Source organism: Plasmodium yoelii (genome assembly GCF_900002385.2).
Source record: "Plasmodium yoelii strain 17X genome assembly, chromosome: 7".
NCBI lineage: Eukaryota > Apicomplexa > Aconoidasida > Haemosporida > Plasmodiidae > Plasmodium > Plasmodium yoelii.
Window position 1 is genome coordinate 546,812 of NC_036179.2, and position 18,052 is coordinate 564,863.

General features: G+C 22.9%; 5 protein-coding genes across 5 annotated transcripts; 2 read left to right on the plus strand and 3 right to left on the minus strand.

Moving 5' to 3' along the window:
• Window positions 1-456: 456 nt before the first annotated feature.
• PY17X_0710100 (conserved Plasmodium protein, unknown function) lies at window positions 457-4,006 on the plus strand (the record flags this gene model as incomplete). The annotated part of the gene is made up of 3 exons (XM_022955513.2): window positions 457-1,009; window positions 1,106-2,800; window positions 2,952-4,006. 3 exons carry the CDS (start codon window positions 457-459, stop codon window positions 4,004-4,006), a joined length of 3,303 nt encoding a protein of 1,100 aa, XP_022811782.2.
• A 511-nt stretch (window positions 4,007-4,517) lies between these two features.
• On the plus strand, window positions 4,518-6,728 carry PY17X_0710200 (conserved Plasmodium protein, unknown function; the record flags this gene model as incomplete). Its single annotated transcript, XM_022955514.1, has 1 exon — window positions 4,518-6,728. The coding sequence occupies one exon, from the start codon at window positions 4,518-4,520 to the stop codon at window positions 6,726-6,728; it is 2,211 nt and encodes a 736-aa protein (XP_022811783.1).
• Window positions 6,729-7,294: 566 nt separating this feature from the next.
• On the minus strand, window positions 7,295-10,573 carry PY17X_0710300 (2-oxoglutarate dehydrogenase E1 component, putative; the record flags this gene model as incomplete). The annotated part of the gene is made up of 2 exons (XM_725206.1): window positions 7,295-10,247; window positions 10,410-10,573. The coding sequence occupies 2 exons, from the start codon at window positions 10,571-10,573 to the stop codon at window positions 7,295-7,297; spliced, it is 3,117 nt and encodes a 1,038-aa protein (XP_730299.1).
• A 1,251-nt stretch (window positions 10,574-11,824) lies between these two features.
• Window positions 11,825-13,456, minus strand: PY17X_0710400 (conserved protein, unknown function; the record flags this gene model as incomplete). The annotated part of the gene is made up of 3 exons (XM_022955515.1): window positions 11,825-12,305; window positions 12,426-12,840; window positions 12,988-13,456. The coding sequence occupies 3 exons, from the start codon at window positions 13,454-13,456 to the stop codon at window positions 11,825-11,827; spliced, it is 1,365 nt and encodes a 454-aa protein (XP_022811784.1).
• Window positions 13,457-14,612: 1,156 nt separating this feature from the next.
• Window positions 14,613-16,763, minus strand: PY17X_0710500 (protein transport protein YIF1, putative; the record flags this gene model as incomplete). Its single annotated transcript, XM_022955516.1, has 1 exon — window positions 14,613-16,763. The coding sequence occupies one exon, from the start codon at window positions 16,761-16,763 to the stop codon at window positions 14,613-14,615; it is 2,151 nt and encodes a 716-aa protein (XP_022811785.1).
• Between the last annotated feature and the right edge of the window lie 1,289 nt (window positions 16,764-18,052).

Genomic DNA, 18,052 nt, shown 5'->3' on the forward strand with positions numbered 1-18,052 from the left:
TATATTTATGCTTATGTTTATGCTTATGCTTATTACTGTAGTATTCTTCAAAATCTTTGCCGTTAAATTGTGTGATATCTTATCATGCTATTTTTTAGTTCTATAATAAAATAAAATTAAAAAAAAAAAAATTAGATTAACATTATAATTTCCTTAGAATATGTGAAAAGAGAATAGCAGGAAAGGTATTATAACCATGTTCCGAAAAAAAAAAAAAAAAAAAAAAAAAAATACATATATACATTATCATTGCTATTTTTTCACATTTGCTTATATACATTATCATTGTCATTTTTTCACTAAAATATTAAGTTTAAAACGATAAGTGTAACATAAATTGTTTAAGGATGTGCTATAAGATCTTAATAAAATAAGATGAAAAATTATCAAGTGAAAAATTATCAAAGTTAAAAATTATCAACGTGATAAATGTGAGTAAAAAATAAAAAAAAAAAAATGACAAATATTCCATATAGAATTAAAGGTAGTTTTATTTACAATGATGTATTAAAAGTGATTTGTATGGAAGTAGTTATTTTATCAAAAAATTTGTATACATGTCGAAAAAAATATATGGAATATGTTAAAAATGTGGAACTAAAACAATCAAAAAAAGATATAATAATAAATATAGACAAATCTGGAAAAACTAATAACAATAATAACAATAATAACAATAAAAATAACAAAAATATTGCAAATTTATCTTTTTATAATTTAATTAAACAATATGATGAACTTATTAATAATTTAGTAAATTTATATAATAACCATATTGATATATATATTGAATTTTTGTATATACTTATAATAAATACCAATCTTTTTAACCATTTTCTTTACATTTGCACATATGATAGTGGCAATAAATATAATTCACTTCTCTCCCTTATTCACAAACATTTTATAACAATTATTAAATATTATCATTTTTATAATTCTCACACTTATTGCAACTATTTCTGCACAAAATTTAAGAATCTGTGTAACCCCCGGGCCCCCAAAAAAGGTAAAAAAATAAGAAGTGAAAAATAAGGCGAAAAATAAAGCGAAAAAATAAAGTGAACAAAATAAAGAAGTGAAAACATAACCAACTTTTCTGTAGGGACGGGCGACGCAACCAGGTCAACTTCGGATGGAGATCTCCTTCATGAAACCTCAAAAAAGTGTAATAAAAAATGCAATGATATTAGTGATTCATATATGAGCTTAAGCTCCGAAAATATTTTTTCAAAAATAAAAAATAATGAATATAAAAAAGTTGGTGTTAAGATATGTTCCATTCCTATACAAAATGAAGACACAAATAAAAACGAGTTTAGCATAAATAAAAACGATTTCGACACAAATAAAAACGATTTCGACACAAATAAATATTTTAAGTTAAAAAAAATAATGCTAATATTTGAAAAATTAACTAATGAACACTTATATATTTTATTGTATTTTTCTTTATCTATTTTACCTACTATTTTTCACACATATCTAACAATCAAATTTTCAAAAAAAAAAAAAAATAATAAAATTAATTCATATTTAATAAATACATTAAGACAAATCAAATTCGAAATAACAAATACATTAACATTAAAAACAAAAAAAAATGATTTTAGCAAATTTAATACAAATTTTTGGAACTACATAAATAACATTAACCTCGATGCAATAAATAAAAAATGCAAAAATTGTGGAAAATGCGAAAATTACATTTCTACGATAAATAATAAAATGAAAATGTTACACACCCTCGAATTTCACACAGATCTAATGACTCGACAAGATGCAAATGTGACCAAAGGAAAGCGGACTGAAAATGTGAGAGAAACGAAACGAGATGTTGAAAATGGAGGTGAAAAAAATGAAGAAGGTAAAGAAGGTGAAAAAAACGCTGAAAATGGAGATGAAAATGGAGGTGAAAATGGAGGTGAAAATGAAGAAGGAGAAGACGTGGAAACGTTAGAACAGCTACTAAAAGATAAGATGCAAGTAAAAAATATATATAAATATATAAAAAAAAAAAAATATACATATAATTGTAAAGGTTTTGAAAATATCATTAAAAGTGTAAGCATAATAATAGAATATAATATATATTCTTTTTTTATTAACAAGATTGGAATGTCAAATTATGTTGGAAAAAACAATTTAATAATAAATAATTTGAATATATATGATGAAAATAACAACTATATTATTGTACGAGAATTAAAAAAAGACAATACTCTAATACATAATGAATATATAAAAAAAAAAATAAAAAAAAATAAAATATATACATATAAAATATTGAATAACAAAATTGAAGCATTATTAAATACTAAAGAATTTATGGAAAATATAAAAAAAGAAAAAGGGAATAAATATGAAAAAGATAAAAAAAAAAAATTAGACTTTTTTTACATAGGAACTGAAAATAATAATGATTGTAATATAATAAATAACCAAAATAATATCTATGATGATATATTTAAATGTTTTAAAAAAAAAACAAATACAGATATTTTAGAATCAGATATAGATTCATATAAAGATAGTAATTCTAGTGAAAATCTAATTTTTTATGAAAAAACAAAAAAATATTTTTATAAAAATAAATTAAACATTGATTATTTTACTTATTTTATTACAACCTCATTTTATATTTTTATACATTTTCATAATATCTATTTTTCTTCAACATTTTTTAATATCTTTCTTACATTTTCTATTAAATTGGCATATAAATATACGCATAACACAAATTACCTTCCCTCTTCTAATTTAACAAATCAAGACAACACCTCTCCAGAGATATCCCCAGGTAATGCACTAACACATCGCTATCACACCGCTATCACACCGCTATCACACCACTATCACACCCCTAACACATCGCTAAATTACTCCCTTTTCAGGAAAGCCCAGGGAAACCAAACTTAACAATAAAAGATTTTACAAAAATATAAAGAAAGATGAGATGGGGTCAGAAACAGTTCCACTTGTTAAAATTCCAATGAACAATTTTTTAGAAAAATATCAAAATATAAAAAAAAAAAAAAAAAAAAAATTGGACAAATTGGGATATAAAAAAAATGATAATTATTTTACAAATAAAAAATCTTTATTAAATACATTCGAAATTATTGTAAATTCATTTTTGGATGTATGTATATCCTTATGTAGTATAAATTTTAAATGTATACATGCTAAACATAATCTTTTAAATAAAAAATATATTTTAAATAATATATATTACTATAATAAGGTTATTAGCAAAGGATACGATGAAATAGAGTTGTACAATCATGATTTGCAAAATTATAAAAATTTCATAAATGGCTATCTTTTATATTTTTCGGAATTAAAAAAAAGTGAGTTGTTTAAAAATGCATTCATTAATAATGGCCAAGCTCGGAAAAGGGACGAAGAAAAAGAAAAAAAAGAAAAAAAAGAAAAAAAAGAAAGCGTAGCAAACGTAGCAAACGTTGCCAGAATAGACGGCCCCAAGTTGGCAGAAAATGGCAAACAGTATGAGAAACCCCATTTAGAAAGAAATCACATTAATATGAATAAAGAAAAGGAAATAATTAAAAGATTTATAGAAAATGGATGTATTTATGATAAAGAGTGTAAAGATAGTGAAGAAGATATATCTTCTGATAATTGTGATATTTTATTAAGCAATTATAGTGATAAAAGCTTAATTTTTTTAAAAAAATGTAAAAATAAAATAAAAAAAAGAATATACATTAATGAGAATAGCATTATAAATTTATTAATGAATATTGGATGTTTATTTATGAATAATATTAAATATAATTCTAGATTTGTTTTCAAAATTTTAGACAAAATGAAAAAAAATGTCGAAATATCGAAAAATAAAGATAAATTCTTTAACTATATGCACACTGTTTTTTTCTCTGTTTATAATAATAACAATGTTGAAAAAAAAAAAAAAAAAAAAAAAAAATTTGCCATTTTTAAATATATACAATCAATATTTTTTATCGTTTTTTTTTTTTTATAAAATACATTATATATTTTTTTTAATTAAGCTTAAATCGGAAAAAGAACTTTATTTACGTTCTTACTGGCTCCTATATGCTGTATATAATATCACCCAGGAATTTTAACCGAAAGATGGCATTGCATTTGTATGAGTCATCTTCTTGCGTTTGCATGAGCCATTTCTTAAATCTCTTTAACTTTTTATTTAAGCCTGACCCCGTTTAATTCGACTATTTTCACCGTATTCCACTTCACCGTATTCCATTTCACCGTATTCCATTTCACCGTATTCCATTTCCCTTTTTTTTTTCATTTTTTTTTTTCCCCTTTTTTTTTTATTTTTTATTTTTTTTATTTTTTTTTTTTTTTTTTCATTTTTTATCGGGACTTTCCATTGCTTAGCCTTGAGAATAACTTAAAAAATGAACGAAATAAAATAGCGAAGCAAAATGGATAAAACGAAGCAAAATGAACGTCAGGGTAAAAGATATGTCAAGTAGGAAATGATAATAATATCTTATGTAATGAATATGGTATATTTTATTGCTCTGTTAATATTTTCGCTTATTTTTTGTTTCCCCAAAATAGAATGCAAAACTAGATATAGTGTGTATACATATATAAATTCTACATTAAACATAAAACATGAAAATAGAAAAAAAATAAAATTAAAAAATAATGAAATAAACCAAAATGTATTATACCCAAATTTGAACTCTGGAAATTGTGATAATAACAAAGGATATGAAATAAAAAGTTTCAAACAAGAAGATATAAAAATTAATAAAAAATTAAATATAAATATTTTTAAAAATAAAGAAAATCATTCAAATATATATAATGAAGGAATGTGTATATATAGTATATTAAAAGATATTGAAATTAAAGATGTCAAAAAGATTCCATATTATAATTCAGATCTAACAAATATAAAAATTGAAAATAATACAAATAATCTAATTAATGTAACTGAAAAAAATGATCAAAATGATGAATATTTAAAAAATTCACTAATATATAGTGATAAAAATTATGATATACCAAATGCTTTAAATTATTATCCTGATGATATGTTCATTTTTAATTTTGATGGTGTTATAAATATGAGCAAACAAGAAAAAATTGTTATTGCATTTATTACATTTATTAAATTTTTTAAATGCAAATTTTTATTTAATAATAAACAAATTCTAAATCTTCCTTTATATAAATTTATGACAATTTATAAGCCATACCTTTTTAATGATTCTGTCGAAAGGAATCAGACAAATCGGGGCGAAAATGAAGAAGATGAAAAAGAAAACGAAAACGAAGAAGATGACGAAAACGAAGATGACGAAAACGAAGATGACGAATTTATATTGCTAAAGCTGATTCCCAAATTCGTTTATACACGTTTATTATACATTTTTAAATATATAAAAAGAAATGAAGATCTAGTGATTGCTATTAAATATATATACGACAATATAAATGATATATGTATAAAATATAATTACGATATTAATAAGCTTATTCATATTAGTAAATTATTAAATAAAACTGATAATAAAATTCAAAATTATATTAAAAATAAATCTAATTGTATAAATGAACAAACTAAAGAACATACAAAATCGAATAAAGAAAAAGATGATAATTTTTCAGCATATCAAATTGTTAAGGAACTTACAAAAAACACATTTAACCCTAATAAAATTATAAAATATAAAAGAATAGAAAATCTAAATAATATTTTCCCAAGTTTTAGAATTGAATTTGAACAATTTTATATAAATAATAAATATTTAGAATTATATAAAAAATATAATATAAAATATGAACAAATTTCTAATGAGATTAATAAAATACGAAATTTATTAATTAGAAATGAAAATAAAGCATATAATAATTTACTAAAATATAGATACCCAATTAATAATTTAAATGAACAAGATAAAATATATCATCAAACTTGGAATCAAACTGCTATAGACATAATAAATAACAATATCAATGTGTATAACAAGCCTATATATATTATCTCTACTATCGAAAATGCGAATTTTATAAAATATACACTAAAACAATTTGGAGTTAACATAAAAGATGAACGCAATAATGACTTGTTACGCATATATGGAAAGGGGGAAAAGAACGAAGCAGACGAAAAGAACGAAGCAGACGATAGGGACGGCAGCTTAGCGATGCTGACGAAATTGGGGAAGCTTGTTAAACAGGCATATACACGAAATGAGAATAAAGAAGAAATTATTGACTATATATATGACCCTTATAATATAGATATTAAATATTATAAATATTATCAAAAAACTGGAAAAAAAGATTATTATTTAAATAAAAATTCAAACTATAATAATATTCTCAAAAATAATTGTGATTTGGTATATAAAATAATAAAAAAATATCACAATGATAATATGATACACATAATTAGTGATAAATATGAAGATTTAAACGCATTAAATAATGATAATAGATTCAATAAAAAAGTGAAATTATATTTTTGTGAATGGGGATATAATACTTATAACGATAAACTAAAATCAATTTTTAATGACAAAATAAAAACATTTTCGGAAACATTTAAACTCATCTTTTTATGTTGCACTTATCAAAATTCACCACGAAGAAAACATACACATGGAAAGGGAATCCCCCTTGATTTTTATTCAAAATTTATGCACAAATATTGCTTGAAAAATAATCTAATAACAGAGCACCCTCTCGAAGATTTGTAGAGAGCCCTCCACCTCTGCACACGCACATACACATGCTTATTATTTTTTTTTAGTTCATGTTTTCCTTCTTTTCCTTCTTTTTTATTTGTTTACGTCACTTTGACAATAAGCTCATAATAAATGCGACTGCGATAAGTGGCCAAAATTTGAAACCTCAAAATTAACACTTCCACATATTGTGTTTAAAATATCTGATTGAATATCAATTTTGCAAAAAATAAATATGTACATGACTTATTGTGGTAATTATAAAACATTGCAATTATTTTATCGTTATAAAAAAAAAACCCAATAGGGTTGAAAGAAGTTACACAAATGTTTATGCGCCGTATGCTGTTTATCTGGCTGTCAAAGATAAATAAAAAAATGTGCAGAAATAAAATGTACGTGAAATAAAATGTGCATAAAGTAAATGGCATGTACATAAAGTAATAGCGAATAGCGAATAGCGAATAGCGAATGGCGAATGGCGAATAGCGAATGGCGAATGGCGAATGGCGAATGGCGAATAGCGATAGATTGCGAACGTGAGCAAGCCAGCTGCACTATTGGCTAGCTGGACTTTTTTATAGTGAGTTGATATATTTCTGAGCGTGCATGTGATGTTTTTTATTCAAGTCAAAGGCATCAACTAAAAATTCATCTAATTGATACAAATGTAAATTTAAATCCCCAGCTGATTGTGCAGCATAAACATCTCGACCTGAATAATAAACCTCAGATATTTCTATATTCCATGATTGATCATCATTTTTTAATTGCTTTATAGCTGCTTCAATACGTTTTGAAACATAAAACCATGGGCCCATATTCATATGTTCTTCTTGTACCCATATAACATCTCTTAAATTAGGATAATTTTTTAAATCATTCATAAAGCTTTTAAATGGGAATGGTGATAATTGTTCAATTCTGGCTATAGCAATATTTTGTATATTATTTGTATCTCTATAATTTAATAAATCATAATAAACTTGACCTGAACATAAAATAATTCTTTTTATTTCATTTTTGGGTTTTAATTTATGTTCAAATTCTTCTGATAAATATGGTAAAAATTCAGTTGAAGTTAAAAAATTATTTATATTATCAAATGCCATTCTCATTTTTAACATTTTTTTGGGTGTTATAACAATAAGTGGTTTACGAAATGATCGATGCATTTGCCTTCTTAATGCATGAAATAAATTTGAAGGTTTTGTACAATTTATAACTTGCATATTATGTTGTTGTATAATTTTTTTATCTTTATCAATTGAATATGTAGCAATATCTTCTCTATCATCACATAATTGTAAAAATCTTTCAATACGAGCAGAAGAATGTTCAGGTCCTTGCCCATCATATCCATGAGGTAACAACATAACAATTCCAGATTGTTTATTCCATTTCGTTTCTCCAGATGCAATATAATTATCTATCATAACTTGGGCACCATTTGCAAAATCACCAAACTGTGCTTCCCAAACAACTAGTGCATCTGGGTGTTCATAACTATATCCAATTTCATATCCTAAACAAGCATATTCTGACAATAATGAATTATTAACTTCTATTGTATGTGGTGTTTTTAATGAATCAAAAATGTTATACTCTTCGTATGTAATTTGATCATGTAATACTGCATGTCTATGTGAAAAAGTTCCTCTTTGTGAATCTTGACCAGATATACGAGCATGAAACCCATCTGAAAGTAATGTTGCATATGCTAATAATTCTGCCATTCCAAAATCTATATTAGTTCCTGTTTCTAAACTAGCTATACGTGTTTTAAATAATTTTGTAATTATTGGATGAGGGTTAAAATTTTCTTTTATAGTAAATATTTTTTTTCCTAAATTTATTAAAACATCTTTTTCAACTCCTGTTTTTCTAGATGGAGAAAACTTTTGTGGATTAACCATATGTTCCCATTGAGGTAGATATTTTTTATCCATTATTTTGGGTTCAAAATTTTTTGATTGTTCATATACTTGTTCATAATAATCATATATTTTTTTTGTATTTTCTTCAAATTCTTTTAATGTTATTACATTTTCATCTATTAATTTTTTACTATAAATATCAAGAACAGATTTGTGTCTAGCTATTACATCATATAATAATGGGTTTGTAAATTTAGGCATATCTAATTCATTATGCCCAAATTTTCTATATCCTACTAAGTCAATTATTGTATCAATATTAAATTTATTTCTTATATCTAATGCTAATCCAAATACATATGTTACTGCTTCTGGATCATCTGCATTTACATGTATAATTGGAATATCTATACATTTTCCTATATCTGTACAATATTTTCCTGACCTTGCATCTACTGGATATGTTGTGAATCCAATTTGATTATTTACAACTATATGTATAGTTCCACCAACACTATAACTTGGTAATTTAGACATTTGAAATGTTTCATATGCAATTCCTTGGCCAGCTATAGATGCATCACCATGTATAATTATAGGTAACACTTTTTTTTTTTCTTTATCATTACAATAATATTGTTGGGCTCTAGCTTGCCCCATTAAAATGGGATCAACAGATTCTAAATGTGAAGAATTATCAACTATACCTAAATGTATATATCTATTACTCTCTTCATCATAATGATCAATTTCAACACCTAAATGATATTTTACATCACCAGTATTACCCCATACATTATCACTAAACCCTGTTTTTCCTCGAAATTCAGACATCATTTGTTCCAAAGGTTTATGCAACACATTAAATAATACATTTAGTCTACCTCTATGAGACATACCCATCAATACACTATCAATATTTAATTTACATGCTCTTTTAACTAATTCTTTCATACCAGTTATTAATGTTTCACATCCATCAACACCAAATCTTTTGGTTGTAGCAAATTTTGCAGCCATGTAATTTTCAAATATAAATGCTCGTGCAGTAAATTCTAAAATTTCCTTTTTTTCTTTATTACTAAAATTATATGTTCTATCATTTTCTATTCTTTTTATTATATAATTTACAATATTTTCATCAGTTATATGCATATATTCAAATCCTATTGTTTGACAATATGTTTCTTCTAATTTATTTATTAAACATTCAAGTGTGCATGTTTTTTTTCCATAGCTCGAAAATCCTGTAATTGATGGCAAATCAAATGAAAATTCTTTTTTTAAATCTTCTTCACTAAAACCAAAATTTTTATAAGTCATTTTTTTTTCATTATTATTTCCATTATTAATACTTGTATATGGTACTACATTTGGTAACGGTAATGGATTTGTTTGTGCATATAAATGACCATTTTTTTGATACCATCTAATTAACTGTACTATTCTAGCTATATCATATATATTTCCTGTTTTTCCTTTTTCTATCATTTCTTCATTTACATAGGTGATTCTAAGATTATTATGTCGTTCACCATATTCTCTATCACAATTTTTGTATATTATTCTACTATTTTCATCTAATAAACTATTATTTGGCATTCCATTACATATATTCGTGAAATATCGGTCCCATGATTTGTCTAGTGTATTTCTGAACAGGTCAGATAAAAAATGCCAATAGAAGAAAATATATGTACAAATCATAAAAAATGTTAAAAAATGTTAAAAAATATGAACAACTCAGGTTAATAATGCAAAAAAAAAGTACATTCCTCATTAACACGTACATAATATATTTTTTTTTTTAAATTACCGATCACTCTTCCATAGTCGGTAAACATTTTCCAAGTATGAAGCCATACTTGGGTTAAATTCCTCATTGTATAATACACTACTTGTGTGTATGTATTTCTTTATATTATTTCCATTTTTTCTACTTGTTTGCATCAAGTTGTTTTGATATAGTATTTTTTTCATCGTTAGCCTTTTTTTAAAACGTGCAATCTATAACTCAATTTCACCAAAATATATGCACAAAAATAAATATATTATGTATGAGCATATGCACACACATACGCTCTCAAATAATTAGTTTAATAAGGCTAAAATATTTAATACATAATTGGGTCAATAACTATTTTATTCTTAAATGCTACAAAACATATATCTGCATGTTATTGTATATTGTTTTTCATATCTTGGTAAATGTGAAAGGAAGAAAAAAAAAAAAAAAGGGAAAAATATATTATATATAAATATAATCCAAAATAAAATGAATGTTAATAATTATTTAAATAATTGTGTATTACTTTTTTTCCCACTATTTTATGGGAGAAAATTATTTCATATGTTTATTATTTACCATAAATTACTAACCAAATAAAAAAACAATCGCGTATATAAAAATATAATTGTATAGCTAAACGGGGTATGTATATTACATAAAAAAAAAAAAAAAAAAAAAAAAAATTATAATTTTTTGTTTTTTGTATAATAATTATGGAAGCAAATTAATATAAAAAATAAAAATAATTAAACAAATGAACAAATAACGAAAACATAAGCTTGTTTTTTTTTTTTTTTTTTTTTTTTTTTTTTGTGATTATATGGCGTGCTATTTATGAATATACACATCATCCTTTTTTTCAATTTTATATTTTGTAACAGAATATTTAAAAGGTATAATATAAAAAAATATTGTATATTATAGTAACAAAAAAAAAAATATTATATATATGTTCAATGCATATTTGTATGTATATATATATATTCACAAATAAAAGTGATAGCTCGATAAATGATTATATATAATTGTCTTATCTTTTTTTTCAAATGTTAAATATTTCCTCAAAGTGTAAAATAATTGTATAAAAAATGTATGCTTATTATAGCTTCGTCCTATTTATAAATAATAATATAGAGAATTTATACACACATATATACACACATATATATACACATATGTATACACATATATACACACATTTGTATACACATTTGTATATGCATGTATGTATATAGGTGTGGGGGTCGTTTATAAAAAATTATTATTGACAGCAAATTAGCTATTTTGTAATATAATAATAGCACATATGGTTATATATCCTTTTTTTTTTTTTTTTTTTTTTTTTTTTCTTAATGGTTGGGTAATAATTAAAAAATATTTTACTTAAAAATAAATAAGCATATCCTGATTTAATAAAGTTTCGCATTTTGTTTTTCAATTGATTAGTCTACATTATCTCCATCCCAAAAAATAATTTTTTTCCATTTTGTTAATAATATCATCTTTAATAATAAATGAAAAATTGTAGAAAAATGAAATATTCGTATAGTGTTATAATGTGGAATTAATTTCATTTTTTTACAACGAACTGAAGCAGATTGTAATTGAGAACATCTAACACATTGAGGATATAATCTTTGTTTTGTATCATATAATTTAAATAATTTTAAAAAAAATAAAAGAATTTTTTTTTTTTTGTAATATTCAATTGTATCTTTAACCACTTGTATTGGTGGTTGGTGATCTCCAATAAATTTATCATAACATACTGATCCGCATGTATGACATCCAGTTTCTTTACAATAATTTCGTAATATATCTATTTCTTTTTTTGTAGCATATGTCATATCTTTCTCAATACTTTTCCTTGGGTTTGAATACACTCCTGGCATTTTCACATCGCTTGGTGAAAACTTATTATAGCTAAAAAAAAAAAAAATAACGAAGCATACATTTGTGCTACACATGGTCATGCAGGTGCTCATGCAGATTCCCATGAGATGCCCATGCAGATGCCCATGGCGAACTAAGACAAAGACTCACCTCCCGTTAAACAGTTTGAAAAAGAGGTTGGTTAAAACAAAATAGCGTAAATAGTTAAAGGTAAATAAACTTAATTTATTAAATTTGGTTATGACAAGTTTTTTTGCACATTGATACATAATTTCATAACTATTTTTCAAAGATTTATTAACAAAATAATCTGCATTATTATATAATATAGTCTTAATTAGTTGTGTTTCATATTTATTAAATAATAATCTTAATAATAATAATTGTATAACTTCGCTTAACACATTAATATAATAATTCACTAAATTTAACTGGAAAAAACCAATAAGTCTTGATATATATTTCGTCCCACTAATATACAAAATGCGTGATTGTGTTTTTTGGGAAATAATATTAAAATAGTGGAATAAGCAAAATGATGTGAGTATCTGTAGAAGGTACATGGCTAAAAATTGGAAAAAATTGAAAAAATTGGAAAAAATTGAAAAAATGGGGAAAAAATTGAAAAAATTTGAAAAAATGGGAAAAAAATTTGAAAAAATGGGAACATTCCAACGAAACGAAGGAGAGAAGTAGATGACGATGAACTTACTTATGAATCGAAAAAGGAGAGTCTTAAAAAAGTTAAAAAAATTAAAAAAAATATTATGGCGATTATAAGTCTTATTCATTAATATAATTCCATTTAGAAAAATATCGAACTTATCTTTAATTATATTTTGAATATATTTAAGTGATGATATATCAAATTTATAATTTGCTTTTATTAAAACATATTTCTTAATTATTTTTGGAGAATAATGAATAAAATTTAAAATTTTTGATTTATTAATTTTTGAATAATTCACATTTTCAAAGGCTTTACAACTTTTATATATTAAGTTAACTTCGTTTGTATAAAAACAATCATGACATAATCGTTTTCTTATATTTTTTCCATTATTAAATAAAACATTTAATGGGATATTATAATGCTCATTATTCTTAAATCTTGATTTCACGAAAAACAAATTTACAAAAAATAATAAAAGAAAAAATATAATTGAAGTAACAATTCTCATTTTAACAAAACAAATAACATACTATTTTATTATTCATGTGTCTATTTTTTTTTTTTTCTATTTTAAATTATCTTATTATTATTATTATCATATTCTAACAAATTATTTAAACTAAAACTAATGATAAATAAATGCAATACTAAGTTAAAGAATTCCATTTATTTTTATCCGCTTTTTTTTTCAAAATTTATTTTCTCTTTGCGTTATGTCTATTTTGCAAGTGCATAAAATGTAGAAAATTAACATAATAAAAAAATAATAAAAAAATAATAAAAAAATAATGAAAATAAAATGAACATGATAATAATAAAATTTTCGGCTACCTCAAGAAGCGAAGAAAAATTATTCCTTAATTATGAACCATGCAAAGTATGATTGTGTAAAATTTAAATCACGAAAAAAATATATATAAGCAGAAAAATGCAGAAAAATATAAAAAAAGCAGAAAAATGCAGAAAAATATAAAAAAAGCAGAAAAATGGATAAAAAAAAAGGAGAAAATGAAACGTGTTAGACAAAAATGATTTACACCCAATGAATATGCATAACACATTTTAGTATATTTGTAAAATATATAACTTTTTTTACTGAATGGGAATAATTTTTATTTTTAAGGGGCGTATGCAAATAGTACAAATAAACAATAAATATATAATTCAAATGGAAATTGCCAAACTTACCATATAATAATTATTTTTAGAAAAAAGTTAACACTTAAAATGGTTCAAAAAAAAAAGAAAAATATATACATATTATGTACACATTATACATATTATGTACATATTATACATATTATACATTTTATGTTCATATACAACTTGCGAATTGCTTTATTCGCTTAGCTAAAAGAATGTCTTAACCAGTTAATTTCAAACATACACATGTAAACAGTTTTTTTTAATAATCCAAGGTAAGCATGTAACAAATAAAAAAATATAAAAAAAAAAAATAAAAAAATAAAAAAATAAAAAAATAAAATATAAAAATATAAAAAAATAAATATTAAAAAATAAAATAAAAAAATAAATAAAAATATATGAATAAATGAATAAACAATTTAAGTGTACATAAAAAAAGGAAAGAGCAATCACGGGAATACTCTTAATGTATCCCCAACTTGTTTTGTTCGGTCGATTTTATTTTGATAATTTTTGTTTTAGTTAAAATATGGGGTAAGCAACCAACACAAAAAAAATTGCGAAAATGAAAAAATGAGGATCATACAATTTATTCTTTTAATATTATATGTATTAGATAAATTTGAATTATCATGAACATATAAATGAATAGATTTAAACAATTGAACCATTTGTATAGATACTGTTATATAATAATAAAGTTGTGTTAATCTGTACATAAGATTGCTATTTAAAAATAAAACTAAATTATATGGACTGAATTGAAAAGATAAATTATTATTTAAATTTTTGAAAATTTGTGAATTATTTCTTTTGTCAAATTCGCGATTCTTCAAATTATCAACATCTCCAAAAGCTGATGTGTACATAAAAAATAAAAAATAATAAAAAAATTTGGTAATTATTAATGCACACATTATAACAAACTTATAAGATATAAATGATAGAATGTGTAAAAATGGTAAATTTATATCTTTACACATTAATAAAAATAATAATTTTACTATAGTTGTTTCAAAAAATAATAAAATAAATATATAAGAGGAAGCATTAAATAAATTATCAGGATTAAAAATTAAGTTATTTTTTTGAGCTGTCACTGTTAATGTATATAATAAAATATATGTGATAATTGACATTATAGGAATATATAGATCTGCTTGGAATATACCAATATTATTATTATAATTTATATAATTTAAATTATTATTCATTTTATTATCTATTTCATGATTTTCTTTTTTATCATTATAAAAAATATTGCTATTATTTTTATTATTTTCAAATTGTATGTTATTTATATTGTTGTGCATATTATCATTGTTAGGATTATATGTATTATAATTTCCATTAAAAATAAAAGATGAATTATAATTTTTATTTTGCATATTTGTTTCCATTTTTTTTTTTAAATGAGTATATACATAATATGTTCTAGATTCAAAAAATGCTCTCTGTATATATATATAAGGAATAATTATAAATAAAATTTTATTAAGTACATAAGAATGTGTAACATTAAAATAATTTCGTAATGTTGATAATTTATTTCGAATAAAACTTGAATTGTTTATTTCGATTTTTTTTTCTAATTCATTTATAACTACATTTGCAACTCCTCTTTTTACTAAATTATTTAATTCATTATTTGTTTCGCTATTTTTTGTTAATGTTTCAAAAATGTTATGAACAATTCCTTTATCATTTCCAACATTCTTTGTATTAATATTTCCTTGCCCCATCATTTCCATTCCTTTATTTAAAAATAAATTTGCCTGTTTTAAAAAAGTGTTCGCTTGGGAAGTGTTCGCTTGGGAAGTGTTCGCTTGGGAAGTGTTCGCTTGGGAAGTGTTCGCTTGGAAAGTGTTCGCTTGGGAAGTGTTCGCTTGGAAGGCATTCGTTGCATTGCTGCTTAACATATTTCCATTTATCACATCATTAGGTTGGTGCATATTATTATTAACAAATTGTAATCGATCATTAATAAAATGATTACTTTCTTTGACACTCATTTCGGGATTCAATATTTTGTTATTAACAATGTTCATTGTATTTGAGACGTTTGTGAAATTATGAGGATATTCCATACTTCGATTATTGGAAAAACTATGGATGGTTCTTACATCGTTAACATGACTAGCCATAGTGACATTTTTATTATGGCTGTATATTTGATAGTTATCAATTTCTTTTGTATTATTTTCAAAAGTTTTATCACTATAATTAGTAACTCGATTTATTACATTAACATCTTTATTATTTATACCACTTGAATTTGTATCATTGTTAAACATATAATTTTGTTTTTTTCCTAAAATAGGGTGTGTATTAACGTAATTTGAAGAAATCACCTGACTGTTCATATTATTATTAATATTGTTAAGGTTATTATTACTATAATTATCATTTGGATTTATATTGTAGTTATTTATAAAGCTGTTACCATTATCTTGTACATGTTGATTATTATTTACAAAATTATAATTATTAATATCATTATTCATATAATTTATATGAGATATATTACCAGGGTTTAATTTATTATTCCTTTGATATATTTGAATGTTTTTGTTATAATCTTTGTTATGCTCTCTTAAATGAGGAGTAGCATTGTTTCCTTTCCTTCGATCATGGATATTAAATTTTCCATATCCTTGATTCTGATTCATTATTTATTAACATACATATGAAATAAAAATTAAATTATATATAAATAATATATTAAAGATAGAATTTTATTCCTACATTTGTATGGTCATACTTGCATAGTAAAAAAATATATATAGAAATATGTAGAAGTATTTATTTATCTGAACATACATTATCATTTAGTTAATAGTATATGCATTTTTTTTTTTATATTGTATTTGAGTATTTGCCAATCTTTGAAATTCTAATATGAAAAATTAATAAGTAAAATGTTAACGTTGGCAAAGTATATATTATTATTAACATAAAAAAATATACATATAATATATACATATAATATATACATATAATATACATTTTAACGCTATGACATTTTAAAAAAATAATGAAATAAATTGGAAAACGCTAATTTATAAATTATATGCGTGATCATGCATATGTATAAATATTATATACACGCTTTTATATAATTAATAATATAACTGAATATTTAAATGAAAAAATTATGCAAAATAAATTAAGTGAAAAATAGTAAAAAATAGTGAAAAATAGTAAAAAATAAATAAAATGGTAAACAAAACATAGCAAAAGAAAAGAAAAGAAAAACGAATAAAATAAAATGAAATGAAAATATACTATTAAACTGCCATTGGATATAATACCATGTGACATGTAAAAATCACACAATATAAAAATTTGAAAATATAATATTTTGTAAATCTGTCAACTCCCTATAAAGGGGAAGAATCCCAATATATATGTATATATATATATATATATATATATGTATATATTTATACAAACTTTAAATAATATAATGCAGTTATGCGCGCATTATATATAATCACAATATCTCGTATAAGCATATTTAACAATCAATGTATTGAGCATATATACATCACATAAAATGGGGAAACATTTGTCTAATTTTGTTTTGATATATACATATATATATGTATATGCATGTCATATTAATATATAATTGATAATTTTCAATAAGCATAAAAAATTAAGTATTGAAATGGGTTTGTAATACCTTTTGTTCTTTTATTATATTCTCATATATAATAACATATTTTTAAAAAAGTTAAAATGTTTTGTTACAATAATATGAAATTTAAAACGGTATTAAAAAAAAATAAGATCATGCTAAATTAGCTCATATTTCAAAAAATAGTTCAATATTAAGACAATTATAAATAAAAAACAAAATAACATATAAAATGCCATTTAAACAATAACATACGATAAGGAAATGTACAAATGTGGAAAAAATTAATTGTGGGTTGGGGTATAATAGGAAGTGTTT